The sequence below is a fragment of the Mesoplodon densirostris genome, chromosome 14 (genome assembly GCF_025265405.1).
Source record: "Mesoplodon densirostris isolate mMesDen1 chromosome 14, mMesDen1 primary haplotype, whole genome shotgun sequence".
Taxonomy (NCBI): Eukaryota; Metazoa; Chordata; class Mammalia; order Artiodactyla; family Ziphiidae; genus Mesoplodon; species Mesoplodon densirostris.
Window position 1 is genome coordinate 26,792,344 of NC_082674.1, and position 22,862 is coordinate 26,815,205.

The 22,862-nt window shown below is 39.9% G+C and overlaps 1 protein-coding gene across 3 annotated transcripts in view; it reads left to right on the top strand.

Moving 5' to 3' along the window:
- The window catches only part of LTBP1 (latent transforming growth factor beta binding protein 1), a 430,385-nt gene that overhangs the window by 134,445 nt on the left and 273,078 nt on the right, over nt 1-22,862 (top strand). For all 3 annotated transcript variants that reach the window (XM_060117483.1, XM_060117484.1, XM_060117485.1), the window contains exon 4: nt 14,898-15,067. In XM_060117483.1, the coding sequence (XP_059973466.1) occupies nt 14,898-15,067 (170 nt within the window). The remainder of the gene's footprint in view (nt 1-14,897; nt 15,068-22,862) is intronic.

Sequence of the window (22,862 nt, forward strand, 5' to 3'; positions counted from 1 at the left end):
TGTCCTTTGTCCATTTTCTTACTTGGTTTTGTTCCCATTGGGTTACCCATTTGTTTTGTTGTTAATTTATAAGAGATCTTTGTATCTCATACCCATATTTTTCACGTGCATTGCAGGTATCTTTTCTAATCTCTTATTTAATTAGTAACTTTATTTGTGGTATCTCTATGCATAAACCAATTTCTGTTTTCTAAAGTCAACGTAATTTTTCCCAAAGTCAAATTTGAATTATTTGCTTAGAAATTCCAATGCAGAATAGGGTAACGGCCCTGAGAGCAAAGTTCTCCTAGTATATACAGGAGCTGGAGAGGCACTGCCTTCACCATGTTCTCTGGATAGACCTACCGAGCAGGGGCTTAAATTGGGCACATACCCAAGCAAGGTTTGTTATGAGCCCTGTTGCCCTACTGTGGGAATATCCAGCAGGGCAGGATTTACTTGATCGCATTTTGCTGCCTCTCACATAGTTTTGTCCTCCTTGTGCCTTATTGAAATAGGCCATATTTTTTCATTAGGTAATATTGGCTTTAAGAAAACAACATTTCCAGCAGTGTGGATCTTGCAGGTCCTGTAGGGCAGTGGATATTTTATTTCAGCTGGATCAAACCCTGAAAGAGGAATGGAACAGATGTTTGAATTTGGTTAAATGCTTTCAATATTTATTACTTAGGTGACCTAGTTTAGCAGCAGTTGTAATAGAAAAAAACAAGGCCATTTGGGAAAAACAGAGTTTATTGCATTCACCTTAAAAATCAAAAACCGTTCCCCTTTTAATTTTAGTTAGCTTGAATGTGGGGAAGTAAAACCCCGAGAGATTCTCTTCCCACTTTGAACAGACATTTACATGTATACTACATTAAAAATAGTTTCCCATATGAAATATTTTCTGATGTGACTAGAGAACAGTTTTGGAGCTACAGTTCTTGATGTGCTTATAATGGAGTTTCAGAGCTGAGGGACTTCTGAGGTCGTCTCATAGAGCCTTACACCTTATAAATGAGGGAACAGACTTAGAGGAATTTGATCCGTGGCTCTCAGATTCAGTAGCACAGGCAGAAGTACAATTGAATTTCCAAAATCTGATTCAGTGTTTGTGCTTTCTCCATCTTGAGTGCTGTGGATGCCGTGTCCTGGAAAAGTGAGCTCTTGGATCCTTTACTGTTGTATCCATCCTTGGCTCTTGAGAGGCCAGTCTCAGAGCTCAGTGTAAGGAAGGTGCTGGCTAGGAAGAGGGAAGACTGTAGAAGAACAGCTTGTCTGACAGGTTCCCACTATCTTTTGCATTCTTCCGGGTTTATAGGTAATGAGGAAGGAGTGTACAAAGTTAACATCCAAAACCAGAAACCATGAATGTCCCTTTCAGCTGCCATTAGGGTCCATGATAGAGAGTTGACTAAAAATTCTTGTAAATACAATAGCTCTAACAGTGCTGTGGGAGAAGAATCTGGAGAATGAGCAGTTGGGTATGAAAGGCTTCCCAGACAAGTGGATATTTATTTCCCATATCTGGCCAACCAGCCATTAATTCCTTGCAGTGTTGTAAGACACAGGTCACTGGAGAATGTAACATTATGGCAGCAGAGGCTGAAATCTCATCATGTGGTATAAGGAGCAGCTACCAAAGGGAAGAGTGTTAGAAAGCAGGAGGGGAAAAAAACTGAAGTGATAATGTGGGGGATATAACATATACCTGATTATTACTGTAAAACTGGCATCTTAAACAGTTGGCTAAAAGGAGACAAAAACATATTTGGAATAGACTGGGATGAATAAGCCTTACGTTTTATCATCCAGAAATACTGAAGGATGGGGAACAGGAAGGGTAAGAAACCTGCCCTTTCATTCCCTGTTTTCTTATTTTTATTTTTTTATTTTGTTTAGTTTTGGGTTTGTTTGTAGGGAATCTGGGGTCTTTTTTACATAGTTTTTTTTTATAGTGGTAAACCTTGGCCATTTTAACCTTTTTAAGTGCACAAGTCATTGACATTAATTACATTCATGCTGTTGTGCAACCATCACCACTGTGTTTCCAAAACTTTTTCATCACCCCAAACAGAAGCTCTGTACCTATTAAACTATAACTCTCCATCTCTCTCCCACTATTTTTTCCCTTCTGCTTTGTCTTTATAAATTTGCCTCCTCTTGGCACCTCATTTAAGTAGACTCATACAGAATTTGTCCTTTTGTATCTGGCTTATTTCACTTCACATCATGTTTTCAAGGTTCTTCCAGGTTGTAGCATGTATCAGAACTTCATTCCTTTTTATGGTTGAGTAATATTCCATTGTGTGTATATCACATTTTGTTTATCCATTTGTCTGTCAAAGGGCGCACCTTAGGTTGTTTCTACCTTTCACCTATTATGCATGATGCTCCAGTGAACATTGGTGTACAAGTATCTGTTCGAGTCCCTGTTTTCAGTTCATTTTGGTCATATACATGGGAGTGGAATTGCTGGACCATATGGTAATTACGTCTTTAGCTTTTTGAGGAACTGCCAAACTATATTCCATAGTGGCTGTGGTGCTAGGTTCCTTGACTCTCTATTGGAAACTGGTGGAGGTCTCTCACTTGTAGGTATAACTATATAGATAACTGACCTCAGGGTTGCTGAAAGGGACTGTAAATTCCGAACTCAATATTTACAAATAACTTGAGAATTTTTTTTTAATAAAAATTGTTTGAAACAAACATTGCTTTTAACTATACATTTGGGCAGTCTCTGAATATGAACTCTAATGTTACCAGAGGGGTAAAATCCTGTATTTGTGCTCTCCTCCTTATTGGTGGAGGGGAGTAAAAGAATCTGACACCCTTGTGTGTGCATCAGATATTGTGCTAGGTATTTTCACACACTTAACTTACTGATACCCAAGAAAAGTATAGGTAAAGTCATATAATTAACATACCCCCATGTTTACTAAATAACGAGGCTTCATTTTGTAAACCATAGACTCACAATTCTCAGATCATTATATCAGAGGAATGAAAATGTTTCTCTATGCTTGTAATCTGTATTTTGATCAAGGATCACACAATGAATTGTAAAAGGCTTTATTTAGATTATGTGTGAAATTAATATATGTTAATTAATAAAACTGAATCGTTTTAAAAAAAACAAATCCCATTTCATGTTGTCTTTACATTACCTTTGTGAGGTGGATATCATCACTCTCATGTTGCAGTGAGGAAATTGAGATAATTCTCCCCTTCCTTCCCACGGCAAGTGGTAGCGTTAGGATCTGGTTCCTAGAATTTGATGAAAAAGCTTTGCAGTTGTCACTTCCTCAGTAGGGTAGAAGCCCTTAATTATTGTTTACATTTTGCATTTTTCTTAGATTGTATTTAGTTAGGTTTACCCTGGCCTCTCTTAGTTTAGATAAATAGGAGATGGCTGCAATTCCTTTTAAATTTGTGTGCAGGGATGCTGTCCCAAGTAACCAAATGTGGTAACTCATTTTTGACAAAACTAAGGACTTTGGTTATTAACAATATTTCCTTCCATGGTTACTTGCTAAATAAATCATCAAAACCTTGAACTGAATAAGTTTAGTCATCTGTGCTTTTCAGAGCTTTTGAGCAGTTACCTCATCCTTTGCAGATAGGATATCTGCCTCATTAGCTTGTAGCTTTTTTTTAAATTTTATTTTATTATTATTTTCTATACAGTAGGTTCTTATTATCTTTTATACACATCAGTGTATACATGTCAATCCCAATCTCCCAATTCATCCCACCACCACCACCACCCTCCCACCCCCGCTTTCCCCCCTTGGTGTCCATATGTTTGTTCTCTACATCTGTGTCTCTATTTCTGCCTTGCAAACCGGTTCATTTGTACCATTTTTCTGGATTCCACATATATGCCTTAATATACGTTATTTGTTCTTCTCTTTCTGACTTACTTCACTCTGTATGACAGTCTCTAGGTCCATCCACGTCTCTACAAATGACCCAATTTCATTCCTTTTTATGGCTGAGTAATATTCCATTGTATATATATGCCACATCTTCTTTATCCATTCGTCTGTCAGTGGGCATTTAGGTTGCTTCCATGACCTGGCTATTGTAAATAGAGCTGCAATGAACATTGGGGTGCATGCGTCTTTTTGAATTTTGGTTTTCTCTGGGTATATGCCCAGTAGTGGGGTTGCTGGATCATATGGTAATTCTGTTTTTAGTTTTTTAAGGAACCTCCATACTGTTCTCCATAGTGGCTGTATCAATTTACATTCCCACCAACAGTGCAAGAGGGTTCCCTTTTCTCCACACCCTCTCCAGCATTTGTTGTTTGTAGATCTTCTGATGATGCCCATTCTAACTGGTGTGAGGTGATATGTCATTGTAGTTTTGATTTGCATTTCTCTAATAATTAGTGATGTTGAACAGCTTTTCATGTGCTTCTTGGCCATCTGTATGTCTTCTTTGGAGAAATGTCTATTTAGGTCTTCTGCCCATTTTTGGATTGGGTTGTTTGTTCTTTTAATATTGAGCTGCAAATATATAAACAGCATGAGCTGTTTATATATTTTGGAGATTAATCCTTTGTTCATTGATTTGTTTGCAACTATTTTCTCCCATTCTGAGGGTTGTCTTTTTGTCTTGTTTATAGTTTCCTTTGCTGTGCAAAAGCTTTTAAGTTTAATTAGGTCCCATTTGTTTGTTTTTGTTTTTATTTCCATTACTCTAGGAGGTGGGTCAAAAAGATCTTTCTGTGATTTATGTCAAAGAGTGTTCTTCCTATGTTTTCCTCTAAGAGTTTTACAGTGTCCGTAGCTTGTAGCTTTGATAATTAGAAATAGAAGAAAAGTGAGGATGTGCATGGCTGGAATTTCTTTGTCTTTTCATTCTTTTTTCTTCTCTTGCTATTTGTTTTCTCTTTTTCTTTTTGTGAATACTAAGCAATATTGCCACCTTACACGTAAGTAACGTTTTCTACTTTTTAACTTTTTTCTTCTAGTTTTATTGATTTTTTTCTACTTTTCAAAATACTTGTAAATAGATGATCTCATTTGATACAGGTTTAAAATAATTTCATATACTTGTAGTTTGTAAACTCTTAGAGAATGGTTTAAACACATAAAAACAGAGAAAATAGTATGGAGAAACTCCAAAGTGTATCCATCCTTATCAATTCAGAGCCAATTGTGTTCTTTTATACTCTGCCTGCTTCTCTTCTTCCCCCTGATTATTTTGAAGTCAATCTGTAAATATTTAGCTTATATTTCAGTATCCCTAAAGGATAAGGGCTCTTAACACATACCCTCAAGACCTTTATCCCACCTAAGATAATTAATAAAATTTATCATTAGGAATCCAGGTAAATTTCCCTAGATGTTTTGTAAGTTTTTAACAGCTTCTTTGTTCAAATTGGGATAAAAAATATTTATCGTGGCAGTTTTTGTTTCTTAAATATTTTTATCTGTGAGTCCCTCTTCCCTCTTTTTTTGTTTCCTTGAAATCTCTTCACTGAACTGTAGATTTTGCTGGGAAATTAACATGTACTTTGCCCGCTGAATTTGCTGTAAGTGGTGTGTAGGTCTAGATGCTTGATCACATTCAGGTTTGATTTTTGATGGGACTGCTTCCACAGTGGTGGTGTGCTCTTCCAGCATGGGGCATGTGTTGTCTCTTTTTGAGATGTTAGCAGTCATTGATTATTGACTACATTTCAATAGGGGTAGCAAATATGGTGTTTTAATTCTATCCTTTTTCTGCTAGAAAAATTTTCCAAACCATCTCTCCTCAGTTGTTTGCTTGAGGTTCAGTTTGTATAGAGAAAGTAGTGGGTTATATATTGGGCTTTTTCAGAGAAACAAAACCAATTGCATGTGTGCATATGTGTGTGTGCATATATACCGTATATAATGAGATTATTTTAAGAAGTTGGCTCATGTGATTATGGGGGCTGGCAAGTCCAGGTTTGAAGTAGAGCCAACAGGCAGAGATCCAGGAGAACCTAACCAATGGTGCAGGTAATGTTAGAAGGTAGTCTGCTGCAGAATTCCCTCTTAGTCAGGGAGGCTGGTCTTTTTGTTCTATTCAGGCCTTCAACTCATTAGATGAGGCTCACCCACATGATGGAGGGCAATCTGCTTACTCAGAGTCCACCAAGTTAAATGTTAATCTCATCCAAAAACACCCTCCAAGTTGAAACATAAAATTAACCATCACATGAGGGTGTAGTGCTAATTGTTGATTGACCAGTTTTCAAATAATGAGTTGATTAACATCTTCCAAAGGTGACTTAGTTTTTTTAATGAATGTTTACATTTAAACATATTTCAAATAATTCAACCCAATCACAGTTATTCTTTGGCTAATGGAGGCTTCTTCAAATTGCTTCATTAGACCTTTTGACCTTCTAGACCTATAGTGATGTCACTTCTCTCATTTCTAATACTGATAACTTGTCTTCTTTCTCTTTTTGTTTATCATTCTAGCCAGAGATTTATCAGTTTTACTGATCTTCTCAAACAGCTTTTATTGACTTCCCCTCCCTCCCAAATTCATATATTTCTGCTCTGGTCTTTATTTCATTTCTCTTTATTTTGGGTTTTATTTTCCTTTTTGCTGGTTTCTTTATTTGGAAGCTGAGGTCATTGATTTGAGACCTTTCTTCTTTTCTAATATAGGTATTTAGCATTACAAATTTACTCCTTGGTGTAGTGGTTCAGCAGCATCCCACAGATTTGGATAGGTTGTGTTTTCATTTTCATTCAGTTCAAAATAATTTTTGTTTCCCTTTTGATTTTGTCTTTGATCCATTGGTTATTTTGAAGTTTGGTTTTTAGTTTACAAGTATTTGGAGCATTTTCTAAAGATACTTCTGTTATTGATTTCTAATTTAATTCTGTTATGGTCAGAGAACATAGTTTGTATGACCCAAACCCTTTAAAAGTTACTGAAATTTTTTATATGGCCCAGAATGTGTTCTATCTTGGTAAATATCTTGTATGCATTTGGGAAACATGTGCTCTGCCCTTGGGCAAAGTGTTCTATGAATGTCAGTTGGGTTAAGCTAGCTGATAGTGTTGTTCAAGTCTTCTGTATCCTTACTGATTTCTGTGTACTTGTTCTGTCAATTGAAAGGTACTAAACCTGCAGTTACAGCTACAAAGTTTTATCTATTTCTCATGGCTTTTTAAAAATTCTCATTTAAGTTTTCACTTCATGTATTTTGAAGCTCTGTTATCAGGTTCACAACTGTTGAGGATTCTTACGTCCTCTTGATGAATTGACCCTTATCCTTATGAAATGATGCTTTTTATCCTTGATAATATTCCTTGCTCTGAAATCTACTCTGCCTATTATTAACAGCACCACTGCAGCTTTTATCTGACTCATGTTAACATGTTACCTCTTTTTTCATCCTTTTGTTTTTAGCCTATTTGTGTCTTTATATGTAAAATGGAATTGTTGCAAGCAGCATATACAACACCTGGGCGTTTTTATTCAGTCTGACAGTCTTTGACTTTTCATTGAGTTAAGACCATTTACATTTTTTAAGCGCTTAATTTCAGTCCACTTCATTTTTAAAAAAATTTTTATTGGAGTATAGTTGATTTACACTTCATTTTTTTTTAATCTCCCAAGCATTATGATTATTAAACTTCCCAAGAGGAGGCCTTGCTCACTGTGCTTCTTAGAGTCTCTTCTTCATTACAGCTCTTTTATTATAGTCCCCTCCCTTCTAGGAACTTGGGATTAGAGGGTTGGAGAATTCCTTGAATGTTCGCATGTAGCAGTCAGGTCCAGAAGGCTCTTCTAACCAGGGCTATTCCAGGGCACAGGGTGCCTCTGAGAGGCCAGCACTTGAGGTCAGACAGATGTCTTCAGAGGAGAACGTGAGGACCGTGAGAGTAGTGTGGAGAATTGTTGGTGCAGCCCTGAGCCTTTCTCTCTTGTTATCTGAGACAATTCATGTCTGGCCCCAAATGCTTCTGACCTTGTTGGCATAACCAAAGCCATACAGTAGATGGGACTCACCTTCCTTAGAAAGCGGTTTAGTGACTGACCAGATCTTATTTTTGCATCATGTCTTTATGGCACACCCTCAGCGCAGTGCTAAGCAGTTTATCAAAGGGCTTTCTCCAACCACATTCTATACTGTTCCTTTGAGGAGTTCTAATAAAAATGATTATTTTCTTGGCTATCCCATTACATTTTCAGTGATATTCTAGCGTTCCTTATACCCAAGCCACCCAAACAACTTGAGTACAAGGCCACCTTCCTGTGGCCTTAATGGGGCTTCCAAAAGACACAGGTGGAAGTTGTATGTTTTTTATCAATTTCTTTATTGTTGAATCTAAATTCTTGTGTTCCTGGTTGCATCATTTCTGTGGACATCTTCATTGCTACTCCTGGAGGCCATTGGCTCTTTACTCAGGTGTTCATTACACCTGTTTTGTGTTAATAGCTCATGATTACAGCAGTGTTTCTCAACCTCAGAACTGTTGACATTTTTAGCCCAATAAGTCTTTCTCATGAAGGACTGTCCTGTATGTCGTAGGATATTTAGTAGCATCCCTGGCTTCTACCCACTAGATGTGAGCACCTTACCTCCACATCCTGATAATTACAGATGCCTTCAGATATTGCCAAATGTCCCTGGTTGGGAGTCAAATCACCCCAGTTAAGAACCACTGGTAAAAGAAAATCGGTTCAACTTGGTTGAGTTTACCATGTTTATTCATGATGACCACCAAAGCTCCCTTAATTTCCATGTCTTTCCAACATGCCCCCCAACCCCCAATATCTACCTTCTTTAATTTTATTTTTTCAATATTTTTTTGTCTTTTTCATCTCATTTGAAGCGTAAGACTTTTTACTGTTCTATCCCTACATTGATATTTTCAGTGTAATCTTTACTTTCTTCCTGTTCTCATGACTGTGTTTGCTCGTTTCATTTCACTTTCTCTGTGTTTGTTCTGGCATGCTCTAGCCCTCACTCTGTTACTGGAAGTCTGTGCTGTCCTTTAGTCTCGTCATCAGCAGCCTTTTACCTCCTTATTTTTTTTGGTTGGATAGATAATTTCCTATGAATGGGGTTACTGAAAACAAACACTTGTCTCCCCTTACCTCTGTGTGTGTGTGTGTGTGTGTGTGTGTGTGTTACTCTGCCTTGCGACCTCTTCCTAGAGGGAGGTTTTTCTTTGTCCATCTCTGTGCACATTGTCCTTGAACTTTGCAGGAAAGAGCCTTTCTCCATCAAATCACAGCTTGCATTTCTTATTTACTTTGGTGCATTCTGTTCTTTGAGGAGCATCCACCCACGCTTCTAAGCTACTTGAAACACAACCAGGGCACATATGACCAGTTGAATTTTGTAAAGAGAAACAGGCCCTGAAAGACTGGAGCTGACTTCTCTGTGGCAGCCTGTTTCCTCTCCTAGTTTTTCTTCATCCTGATTATAAACCTGAGTGCCCTAATCATAGGGGAGAGGGTTGGATCATGTCAGACCTACCTTCTGTGGGAAACATTTTATGGTCTGTTGGAGGCTCCCTTCTGTGAGGTCAAAGCCCTTTCCTTAAGTGGAAAGGGGCTTGGGTGTTGCCAGATCCTCCCACCCGCTCTACAGGTCAAATAATGGATTTAGTAGAAATATGGAAAAATTTAGTCCATTCTTGTGCCAAAAATTGCCACTCTGAAGGCAGAAGTGTAAACAGTGTGTAACTAATCCCTTCTTTTAAGGAAAGAAGTTTTATGTAATTGTTTCCTTTCTACTTACAAAGATACAAAGGTTTACACAGATTCAAGTCTTCAGATGGCTGACTGTACCCCTGCCTTCTGGCCTGCTTCTCTCCTTTTCCGAGTGTCACTAGTAGAGCGCTCATCAAGTGTTTCACCCCATGCAGTCCCACTCCTGTCACTAGTAAAGTGGCAGTGCTGAGGGGGCTGTTGACCTACAACCCAACCCAGTGGCCTTTTCCAATTGCTTGTTTCCCTGCCTTTTCTGCAGCAATTTTCAGGTGGTTCTCTCTCCTTTCCATCTAGAAACTTTCTTCCACTTATCGTTTCTGTATCTGTGTTATTTTTGTTTTTATCTCCTCTTGATTTTCTTTGTGTCCCCACCACTAAATGCGACTAGCCTCCAAGACTGTGTGGTTCCATAGTTTTTCTGAAACATTTTTGCCTTAGAAGAATTTGGCCTCTCTTGGAACATCACTGTTCCTAAACTCAGAGGCTTTCTGTATCTGCTCCCCAGAGATCCACCCCACATTTCTCTCTCTAGAACTAGCATAATTATCTTCCTCACACACTGGCCCTTTTTTCTGACTGCTTTAACTCGGCACACCTCCTTGCCTTTACTTTTCCTCTTGGACTTGAACCAAAAATACCCTTCTAGTCAACCAGGCTGGAAACCTTCATCATCACTTGACTCCTTTTCCTTTTGCTCCCTGCCACCCTTAATTTAATCCTCAAGTCCTATTACTCCTTCTGGTAGTGACCTCTGGCCAGTTCTAGACTTATTCCCTTTAAATGTTGTCTAAAAACTGCTTGCCGTAGGAGATGAAGATTCAGCTTATTCATTTCACCCCTTGCTCCCCACCCTTCCTCTCAAACATCATTGTTCAGTATTAAGAGTTTGTCTCTCATACTCCGCCAACACATTTAAACCTCTCCCGTCAACCTCATCTTTCAAGGTTGTGAATGTTCTCTCATGACCCTCCATTTTGTAAGATGAGGGCAGTGGCTCTCCTCATCTTCCCTTCACTTCTCCTCTTCCTCTTCCAGAATTTGCCAACCTCCTCCAGCTAGGTATGTTCATTTATATCACCTACGTTGGTCACATGGGTTGTTTCTAGCAGTTACAGCCTTCGCAATATTGTCTGTGGGTGTTCCACTCAAGGCAAAGCCGAGTATAGGGTGCTTGGGTTGCTCCCTCTGTGTGTCCATAGCCAACATTTCTGTGCTTTCTGAAGGAGGTTGTTCCTAGCATCAAATGGGAATGGGTTCTCCCTTTTCCCATTCCATCAATTGCATATATATAGTCAAGTTTCTCCAAAATCTCAATCATGTTTTCCATTCTCATGACTCCCCCTTTTCTCCCTAGGATCATTCTCCTGGAGCGCCCTGTCTCCTGGTTGCCTGGCAACCTTCCTTTTAGGGGAAATACGGGAAACCAGTCTTGAAGCTAGGGGATCTCCAAACACCAGAATGAGAGGGCTTTACTCTGGGGGAGTAAGTTTTGTGGTTTGTACCACATCGTTCCATTTTTTTAGAGAAGAAGAACCATGTTTTTCCCGGATGGGGGTAGAAGCCTGACTTTTGGATGTTCTCTTTGCTAGAATCAGGGAGAACAGCTGCCTTCATATGTAGCCTTCTTAGTGAAGACACCAGTGTTCAGCCCTACTTCTCATTATCACCCTGTGCTTTACTTGGTTTGAGTATCCAGAACATGTCTGTGGTCTCCTGGGAAGATGGCTTCCTCTGTGCCTGTGTGATTTTTTTCGACCAGTGTCCTTAAGCTACTTTGTGACCCATTAGGAGTCAGAAAGTCATGACATCAATGTAGTAGTTCAAGACTGTCATTTAAAAAAATGACAGGAGAGAATATTCGTGTCCTTTGCATAGTAAGGATAAATATACTATTTTGTAATACTTAGCTGTATTTAAAAAATATATATGTATGGATGTGTACTGGATCTCCATGTGAAATGTGCTTCTTACTGTAGATGGAGATAAAAGAAGTTAAAATATTTAGGTATGGCTTCCTTCCTGCTACAACAGTCAACATTTCTCAGTCTGCCCGGCTCTCTTACAGATTTGTTGAAATTTTTCCTGTATGTGTTAATGGGCTTTGTGAAACATTTTTAGTATCCTTGGACAGTACCTGTGCCACACATCAGAAAGGATGCTGGAGCCGAGACCCTGAGGTCTCCAGCTCTGTCAAATGTGAATTTCTTACTTATGGGACTGAGTGGATATCCTGGGGAGTCCAGTGGAGTGGGGGAGGGAGGAACACAAAGGGCTTGGGACAGTAGATGTTTGTCAGAACAGAGTACTTCAATGTTTTAATGACTAGTGTGGCTGTCCTATTGCATAACAGCCAAATGTCAAGTCTGGATTTCTCTTCTTTTTTTATTCCTTACCTATATCTTTTAGGGCTTCTTTGGAGGAAGGGAAAATATATGGGTGCCCCCAAATCCATTTTGAACCAGGGGTCCTGTAGTTTTCATTTTAATCTAATTTTCTTTAAACATTTTGGTTTTCCCTTAAAAAATTATTTATAATGCTATGAGAGATCTGATTTTCACTAGCGATGGTTAAGCCTTTTTTTTTTTTTATGTAAAGGGATGGGGGAAGAGAGGAGAAAATCCCAATTGAAAGGAGATTTTTTTTTTCTTCCCTGGGAGATAGGAAACACTACATATACTTCAGTGAAAGAGAAGGAAAAGAAGAGTTAAAGAGGATATATATTTGTAAGGCTGAGAGATGGTCCAAAGTGGAAATAATTGTGAAGGGTGAAATTAGAGGAGAAGGTAGATGCCAACCATGAAGGAGGAAGTGAGGAAGAGAGAGTAGGATGGTGATTACACTTAATTTCTGTTTGTGGAATGAGTGAGTGGACAGCTGCCTCTACTTGCCCCACATGGTGTCACTTCTTATGGCTTTGCTTCTCCACGAGGCCACGAGACAGAGTGGCCTGTCTGTTCATGTGTCTGTGTGTCTTGGTGAGCACATGTATTTAGTTGCATCCTCGAATTGGAGGAAAGTGAAGGAGGTGGAGGACGAGGAAGCACAGCTCTGTGTAGTTTCATATCTGCAATGTGTTTGTCGCTTGTAGGATAGTTAGAGTAAGACCTGGGTACCGGTACCAGTACTATTACTCATTTCCTTTAGTTAATGATGGCTGAGGTTTGTTACTCAAGTTCTAGACCTGGTACAGCTCTCTTGTTTGTTCATTACCTTTTTGTTAAGGTTTAGGGAAAAGGAGCCCACACGCACATATGCTTTCAGCTCGTTTCTTGCTGCTTCTCACTTCTGTGATTCAGAGGGGAGAGAAAGGGAGGACCTCAACTAGAAGGCAGAGCCCACGGTCACCCTTATCTGGCAGTGGTCGGAGCAGGAATGAGTTGTAGCAGCTTCAAGGTCTCTTGGAATGCCGGGCTGTCCTCTTCTGAACAGGAGTCAGCCTGTACTTCTCTCAGCAGGTCCCAGTAGTATAGTGACGGGGTTGACAGTGTAGCTGGGGAGCGAGTTGCCCCTGAGATGAGAAGGAGGGCTTCCCCTTTCCACAAGGCTGACAGAGCAGCCTTGTGGTTCTTATCAGTCACCACCAGATGTGTCCAGCTGTTTCACTTTCTACTTCATCCCAACCAAACATACTTAAAGTTCAAACCGACACTTACATCATCAAAACAAAAGTGTTTCCAATGTTAAGCTTTAGGCTTTTAGTAACTTAAGTCAGTCATCCAGTGACAAAGAGAATGCCCTTCCATGGCATTGCGTCTGGGAAAATCTAGGCGCAAGATGTATTTTCCTAGGCTTTCCTGGGACTACAGGGTTGAAAGTAATAGGTTTAGATCGCTGACTGGCTAAGAGGGAAGCACCCTTAATCCCAGCCTCTTCTATTTGTCTCTCATGGTTGTCTTGTCTCACAAAATAGCTCATCCATCCCAACCAGAATGAATCCAATAGGCTGTATCTATTCAAGATTCTGCTACTGCTTTTGATGAGACACTGTGTGGGTGTTTTTGGTGGCTTGATGATTTATCTTTCTTGCTCACCACCCGTGGTGTCATTTCTTCCTCTTGTTCAGATAGTCCCTCATTAGGGCCAGTCTTTTGGGAAGATGGTTGACTGGGCTAAACTCATGCTAATAAGGTGCCACAAAACCCCAGTTATACTATGGTAGTTTGGAAATATTGTTCGGTTTAGATGGCTTTAATGTGTCACGGTCAATAATATTCAAGATTACAGCAGAGGGCAAGTTTCCTTCCAGAGGCTCAGTTTGCTACTAAAATGGTCTGTTCCAACAATTTTAATAGCAAGTTTGCATTTTCCAGAATTATTTGGTATATCTTCTTTATATTCTACATTGTTTGTCTTGCTTAGTGAATGATTTCAATTCTGTCCCTCAGGGAGTGATTAGATCTGGATGAAGGCTTATTTTAAAGTATACAGTACATGCAGCAGTAGAAAACTGTCATAGAAGAGAAAAGGGTTCAACCAGGAGGGTGAAAACACATAATCGTGTTCAGGAGTCCTCAGAGGTCTTGACTCGTGTCATTGACAAAATTATGAGATTGTCGTAAATTATTATTCTTCTTAGAGACTAGTAATTATGAAACAGTTAACCTAAATAGTACAGTTTTAATCATTGAGATACAGCATGAAATATTAAAATAACTGTTAACTACAATGATATGAGTGCGTTTTTTTCCCCATCATCATAATTTATATTTCAAAAGATTATAAAATTTTTTTCAGTTTTTATGTGTTCAGATTTTTACAAGAATGTTTTTCTTAGCCTTGTGCAGCAGATAGTCCATGGTACAGAATAGGAAAGTGAGGTTCAAAGAGGCTTAATACCTTCCTGATATACATACCTGTTCGTGTATGTTTTTGTCTTAAATATAACTTGCGTGTGTTGCATGAGGGCTCATGGTAGCTGTGCTTTCAGTGCTTTGATAGACTCCGTCTGTTCACGACCTGTATGTCCTTATGCTTCTTGACTAGACAGGCAGAGTTCCCTTTATGTTGGAGGTTTCCAAGGGTAAGGTGTTATTATTTCTTACTATGTCGTGACTACAGTATTTGAAGGAAAAAAATAGCCTTGTATGAAATTTTTATGCTCCTTTCTAAGTTTAACTGATTTCTTATTCTTTCCTTCTTACTTGACTTTAAAAGTCCATTATTAATTTCCTTATCCTTACTTTGCTTCTTTCCAGAGTGACACCCCTTTCCTCACAGAATGTGATGATTCATCATGGCCAGGCCCAGGAATATGTGCTCAAGCCCAAGTACTTTGCAGCTCAGAAGGTGATTTCGGGAGAGCAGTCTACTGAAGGTTCATTCCCTTTAAGATTTGGACACGATCATGTGGCAGCACCTTTTCAGTGTGAGTATGTCCTGTCAATCATCTTTCTAAATTACAGTATCATGGTTTGGAAACACTTCGCTCTGTAGATGGCTTTAATGTGTCACAGTAGATAAAATTCAAGAATCATTTTTTTAAAAATCCATACTGGTTCCTGAAACAACCAGACAGCAATATGTTTTCCTTCTTCAGAGGAAAGGCAGTTTTCCTGGACATTGCAGGATCTGAAGTGACTTGCCTGTAATACTGTTTCTGCAAGATGGCTCCATTTCCAAGATATACTTGCTCTCATTTTCTGTACAGTTGTATGGCTGATGTGTTTACATTGATAAAATATTTTCCTTAGTGAGCCAGCCAGGATTTATTCCTTGTGAGATGTCTGCAGTGTCCTGCATTACCCTCCGAGATTTACCTACAGTGGATGTTTTCATGTTAGGAGGGCAGTGTTTTTAGTATATCGGTTCCATGGTGTGGCAGGTTTGACTGCGTTTGTAAAGAGCTATTGTATCAGTGGCCAGCTTGGGTAATATCTCACTGTGGGGGAGGTTCAAGGACAAGCCCCAGCGCAGAGGGTGGGGAATGTGATGATTTGTGGGTTAAGTATTACAGAGTGTCTGCTGGCAGCATCTGGAGAAAACGTTCTTCAGTGAGGCGGCAGGCTGGATGCACACACTCCTTCCAGCAGCTTCCTGCTCTGCCTTACGGTGACGGATGGCCTGCGCCACAAGTAATGAAAGAGAATGCCAGTTGTGAGGTTGAAAAGGACTGTCTTTCACCACCCAGAGTAGTGTGGAGAGCTGAGAGAGAATTCTTACTACTGTTTGGCACTTCAGAAGCCTGTGTCTGTATGGGCTTGATTCCTGGGGACCAGCTCCACATCCCGGAATTGGCCACTTAACAAAAAGAGTAGCTAATATAAGGTATGTACATTCCACGTTTCATCTTTTGAGAAAATTGTGCTCAGGACTTGAGGCTGGACCCCAGAGCAATTGTCTGAGGTGATTTATTGGGATGATGAGGGAAGAATGGAGAAATTGTGTAGATCATCTCCTTGCCCTTTAGAAAGGATAGCTTCCAAGTTATTTGCAAAACAATAGATGTATCATCTTGTTTTTGTTGTTTTTGTTGTTGTTGTTTTTTGCGGTACACGGGCCTCTCACTGTTGTGGCCTCTCCTGTTGTGGAGCACAGGCTCCGGACGCGCAGGCTCAGTGGCCATGGCGCACGGGCCCAGCCGCTCCGCGGCATGTGGGATCTTCCCGGACCGGGGCACGAACCTGTGTCCCCTGCATCGGCAGGCGGACTCTCAACCACTGTGCCACCAGGGAAGCCCTATCATCTTGTTTTTAAAGCTCCTTTGATTTCAGTGCTTAATAGCCTGTTCTCTAGAAATATCCCTAAGTATATAGTATTTTTCTAATCTCTAAAAATCTAAAGAGGTACTACTATTTCCTTGAAGCTTTATATAGATCATATTTTATAAAAGCTCTCCAAAATTAGAATGTGATGGGAAGAATTTTTGAAAGCTTATGATCATACTGATAAAAGAATTCTGAATTTCATGGAGGTGTCAGGAAAAGATGGTTTGGGAATCTCTGGTATTAAGACTGGAGACTAGCTTAATTTGCATGAGTATCATTTTGAGCAGGGGTCTGCAAATTTTTTTCTTAAAGGATCAGGTAATAAGTACTTTAGGCATTAGGAGCCAAGATACAAATTGAGGATGTTATATATAGGTACGTACATAACTATTTAAAATGTAGACATTTAAAACTGTAAAAACTCTTAGCTAGTAGGTTGTTTTAAAAAAAAAAAAAGTCAGGTAGCTGGCTGGATTTGGCCCATGGGCTGTAGTTTGCCAACTGGTAATCTAGAGACTTAGTTTCTCAATCTACTAAAAAGACAACCTATGGAATGGGAGAAAATATTTGCAAATGATGTGACTGACAAGGGGTTAATATTTAAAATATACAAACAGCTCATACAACTCAGTATATATAAAAAAAAAAACCACCCAATCAAGAAAGGGGCAGAAGACTTGAATAGACATTTTTACAAAGAAGACATACAGATGGCTAACAGACACATGAAAAGATGCTCAACATCTCTATAAGAGAAATGCAAATCAAAACTACGAGGTATCACCTCACACCTGTTAGCATGGCTCTCATCAAAAAGTCTACAAATAACAAGTGTCGGAGAGGATGTGGAGAAAAGGGAACCCTTGTACACTGAGGATGGGAATATAAATTGGTGCAACCACTGTGGAAAACAGTATAGGGGTTCCTCAAAAAACTGAAGATAGAGCAACCATAAGATCTAGCAATTCCACCATATGATCTAGCAGTTCCACTCCTGGGTATGTATCTGGAAAAAATGAAAACACTACTTTGAAAAAATACATGTGCCCCAGTGTTCAGTGCAGCACTACTTACAATAGCCAAGATATGGAAGCAAACCAAGTGCCCATCAACAGGTGTTTGGATTAAGATGTGGTGTGTGTATATAAACAATGGAATATTACTCAGCCATAAAAAAGAACGAAATACTGCCATTTGCAGCAACGTGGATGGACCTAGAGAATATTATGCTTAGTAAAATCAGTTGGATAAAGACAGATGCTGTATAATATCACCTGTATTGGAATCTAGAAGATAAAATGAATGTATATACGAAACAGACTCAGAAGGAGGGAGGGACAAATTAGGGGTATGGGTTTAATAGATACAAACTACTATATGTAAAATACATAAGCAACAAGGATATACGTATAACACAGGGAATTATATCCACTGTCTTGTAATAACCTATAATGGAATATAATCTGCAAAAATGCTGAATCAGTATGTTGTATACCTGAAACTAACACAGTATTGTAAATCAGCCATGCTTCAACTGAAAAAAATCAATCTGCTGAAAATATATAGATTTTGGACCTGATTGACTGGTGCCTGAAACAGGACAATTAAACCAAAAGATGCTCTAGAGGCCCTGTGTGTAAGCAACTGTTCTTCAGTGTCACTATTCCCAGCAACCCCCCCTCCTCCCCATGATGATTCTCAGATGTAGCTCCACTTGGTTTGGAGGCAGCCAGAAAAGCATGAACTACCAGGAAACCAGTTGTGTTAGATAAGTCTAGTTTCCTTTAATGTTAGAGTGACATGCCACACAGCACTGGGGAAAGTAATGGATGTTACTCCTGGTTGTTTATAGAAAGCCTTTTGATACTGATGGAAATAACATTTTCACTGGATGACCTATTAATGGCCATGCAGCTGGACTGAATTGCATGAATCACCATGAGTTCCTCAAAAAGTTAAACACAGAGTGACCCTATGATGCAGCAGTTCCACTCCTAAGTATATACTCAAGAGAAGTGAAAACATGTGTACACAAAAACATATGTACAAATGTTCATAGCAGTGTTATTCACAATAGCCAAAAAGTGAGAACAACCAAACTGCCCATCAACTGATAGTAGATAAACAAAATGTGGTATATCTTGCCATTGGCTGTTCAGCCACAAAAAGGAATGAAATATGATATATGCCACAACGTGAATGAACCTTGAAAGCATACTGAATGAGTCCAGGTACAAAAGAATCCAGATCACATATGATTCCATTTTTATATGAAATGTCTAGAACAGGCAAATTATATGAAATATCCATGCAGACAGATAGTAGATTAGTGGTTGCTGGGGGCTGGGGAGAGCAGGAATTGGGTGTGACCATTGATGGTTAAGGAGTTTCTTTGGGGCTGATGGAAGTGTACTGGAATTAAATGGTTATCATGGTCGCACAAAGTGTGAATATGGTAAAGCCATGTTATGTTAAAAATAACACAAAAATACTTAAAAATTATTTCCAAATAAGTAGTTATAAAAGTTTCAAGGAATGGAGGTCACTGGTTCTCTCAGAAGTGCTAAGAATGGCGTTGGGTAGAGGGGATCTGCTTTATCCAGTACCTCCTTCAGTAATTTGTAGGAAAGGTTTGACTATGTAAACCAAATTCTATTGTGGTTGGTTTAGCAGTGTTTTTAACCTAGAGGGAGGGAAGTTGAAATGACATGATGATAACATTTAAAGGCAATCTTATGACAACAGCCAGTTCAGATTATCTTCGTATCTGCTCAGGGGCAGACCCAAATATCTCACATCTAAAGAGATGATTTCAATACAATGCACTAGAAAAAGATCTTGCTTGAGGGTAATAAGTATCCATTCCAGACTATCTGCTGTTGTGCTGAAAATACCATGGGATGCTTGATCATACTAAAACCAGAAAATAACATTTCGATTTTGGTCCATGGTGGAAGGATTTTTTTTATCATCAGGGGTAATAATGGAGAGCTTCCTAAGGTAGAGTGTGGAGTGACTTATAAAGGAGAGCTTTAGGATGAGCAGAAATATCCCTGTAGCTGAAATAGTTCCCTAGACTACTGATTTGCAGCGTTATGCAAAGAGTCCTAGAGCTAAGAAATTGGAGAATCTCTGATTTGAATATTCACCTGCTCCACTTTTGTTTTCTATTACCTCAGTTTAATTGGAAATTTTTAGAAATGTAAACTTTTATAATTGGATTTCTCCTTGCTAATTCCAGTGGTTTTCTTCTCAAGGTGGACTTAGCTTTTAAAAAGGTTAATTATATTTTAAAGTTGTCTATTGAAATCTTACTTCAGATTCAACAAAGCCAAAATCTTAGATTTCAAGAAAGGCAGACACCATCTTTTATATACTACCTTTCTAAAGTTTCTAAAATTGATACAAATCAGATTCTTAAAAGAGTTGCTAATTTATCTCCCGATGTGCTCAGAGACATGAGAGAGTGATTGATTATTGTCATTGAGAAAATATGATACTTTTCAGTTATAAAAAGTTAGGAGAAGCCCACATTTAATTTTTACTTAAATTGTTAAACTTAAGCTTTCTGCTAGGTAAACACCCATAGTGGTGCAGGAAACACATACACAGCCCCATTAGGCTGCTTCTGACAGAAGAAAACCTTATCATGCCTGCACTGGGACCTCAGGAAACATCTTAGCCCTGGATCCTGTGGTCTGTGCTGACCCCTCCCATTCCTTGCAACAGGCCAGTCGACTCAGCTTCTGCTCCCACCCTCACCCCCCCACATGAGTCACGGGCTGACTGGAATTCCTGGCTCCCCCATTTGAAGATACAACAGCCCTCCTCAGCAGGTCTTAGGTCTGAGAGGGAGGCAAAGAGTCCATTGAGCAACTTTGCTGCCCAAATCCCTGCAGCCCAGTTCTGGCCTGACTGCAGTCCATGTTCCCATACTCTGAAGAGCGCGGGCCCTTTGGGCACACGAGCCTTCCTCTTTTAGCCACACTATGGTTGAATGTGCTAGCATTAGCCTTCAGGCTGTGTTCACACTGCCACCAAGAAGCATAAGGCATGAAAGTATCTCAGGGTTTGATGACAAGTGTTATATCTCCCCGGGAAAAAAAGTTCATGTGTCTGGAGTGCAGATTTTCTGTGGTTGCAGACTGATAGAGCGAAGATGTTACCATTAAAACTGCATCTTCCTGGTTGCCCTGAGAGAAGAGAGTAGTTCTGCAGAAGGTTAGAGGACACATCCAAGATTTTTGCTTTAGCAAAACAAATCTGAAGTTTAAAGGATAGGCAGGCAGTATTTGGCTTAGACTGTTGTGCTTATGCCAGCCATTTCAAGTAGGTGGGCAGGAATACTCATTAGAGGCTCAGATGCACAGTGCTAGTTACAGAATCTTCACAGGGAGGGAGTCTGTGGTGTAGTTCAGAGCACCCACCATAGATGGAAGTTGGCTTTAAGGAAGACCACATTCATCCTCCACTTACTGGGCCTTTGCCAAAAAATGGGAGAAGCCGTGGAGTGGCAACTAGATGAAGGCAAATGTAGATGTAATAAGTGCAGATGAGAAGAATTGGAACCAGATTCTTAAGTGCAGGATGAATTTGCAATAGGGATACCTCCAGAGGAAGAACAGTTTGAAAATGCGGGTGAGGAAGAGTCTGGTCCTGAGAACCACCCTCACCTCATTTGGGTGTTGAAGTTTAAGATGTGAGTGATAGGAAGATCGTGTGAGGAGAGAAAAGGGAGGGGGAAATCAAGTGTGCTGGCAAATCCCAGTTCTCTGAGATGCTCTCTCTGTTAGTTCCTGATTGCTTGGGAGCCCCACTAAGGCAAAGCTTTGCAGACGGACACACTGGGCACTTGGGAGGAAGGAGAATTCCGTAGACTTAATATTCTTCAGCACTCGAAATCCTTCCCTGCATGGAGACTACCCTTAGCTTGTCATGTGCAGGTAAGTGTGTCTCGAAGGAATGGCCCCACACCAATACAACAAGTACGAAGTGACAGTGGAAGCTGTACCAGCCAGAAACGATCTTACAGGAAGCTGATGCAAACTAACAAACGATTTAGCATTTAAAAAGGATACTAGGTGTGAAAACATACTGCCTGGAAGACGGGTTGGTAGTAAAGCTCTGTGCCTTTTCCCTTGTAAAATCAGCAAGCTCCTGGAGCTGCTTGGTCATCCCCACTCAGTGTTGTTTGGGAATCAGGAACATTGAGCCAGTTTCCCAGCCATGTGGCAATGTGGATCTTAGCACTAAGATGGCCAGAAGAAAATCACCCAGTCTTCAATAATTTCTGGTAAAATCCTTGTTGGCCTTAAAAGCCTAGACAGCAAAGCATCAGCATACTGGGTATTAAAAAATGCTTGAGAAAGCATTCTGGTGAATGTGGGTGAACACCAGGGTTTTGCTGAGTTGATGTCCTTAAGAATTCATGTTCCTTTGAAGGACAGAGTATTACCTATTATAGAAGTTGTTCCATGTGTGGTCTTGGCTGTGGCCGCCGTGCCTCAGTTGGAGGGGCGAGGGCAGGTGGTTTATTTTATCCAGGGGTTGTTTGGTCATACCCCGGAAGGTATGTGGATGTGAACTTCTCATCGCCTGGTTACTCACGCACAGTTCAAGATAGCTGGGCAGTGGTAGGCATGGATTGATTATAAACACTGCCAAGAAGCTTATCCAGCAATGTGAAAACAGTGGAGGAAAACCTAGAGTGAGAGGATTATGTAACCTAAATTCCCCAGTGGGCAGCTTTCCGTGCCAGAGAAAGAGGCTTTTAAACCCAAAGGGCCCAAGATTTCATAACAAACCAATCCAAGGATATTTCTGGGTGTTGAGACTGAGTTCAAGATATTGAGAAACACTGTGTGGCTCCAGAATATTCTGTGACCAAACTGTGATATTTCTAAGGAAAAATAAAACACATGAATTTACAGTTTGCCTGAGGGAAACTACAGTGCAACGTTTTGGTAGGAGAAAACTTGAATTTGAAAAAAGATGGTGCCTACGCAGCCTTAGGATTTATTTACCAGAAACTGAGGGCTTGACTTGATTTTTCTTCTAAATGGGAAAATAGCTTCTAGAAAATTAATCATCATTAGAGTTGAAATGATACTTTTGATACAAAAGTTCTACTTATGAGATGTTATAAAAGGAATTAAAGTAGAATGCTTTGTCTTCTTGTGGGTCAGTCTCCTTATAGAAAGGTCCTCTTAGCATTGAAAATGATGGCCTTGTGGTGAATCTGTACCCACTTTGTGGAGGTAAAGACCTCAGTACCTTCTTTGTGTTTTTGTATGACATTTCTTTTTTTTTTTTTTTTTTTGCTGTACGCGGGCCTCTCACTGCTGTGGCCTCTCCCGTTGCGGAGCACAGGCTCCGGACACACAGGCTCCGCGGCCATGGCTCGCGGGCCCAGCCGCTCCGCGGCATGTGGGATCTTCCGGGATCGGGGCACGAACC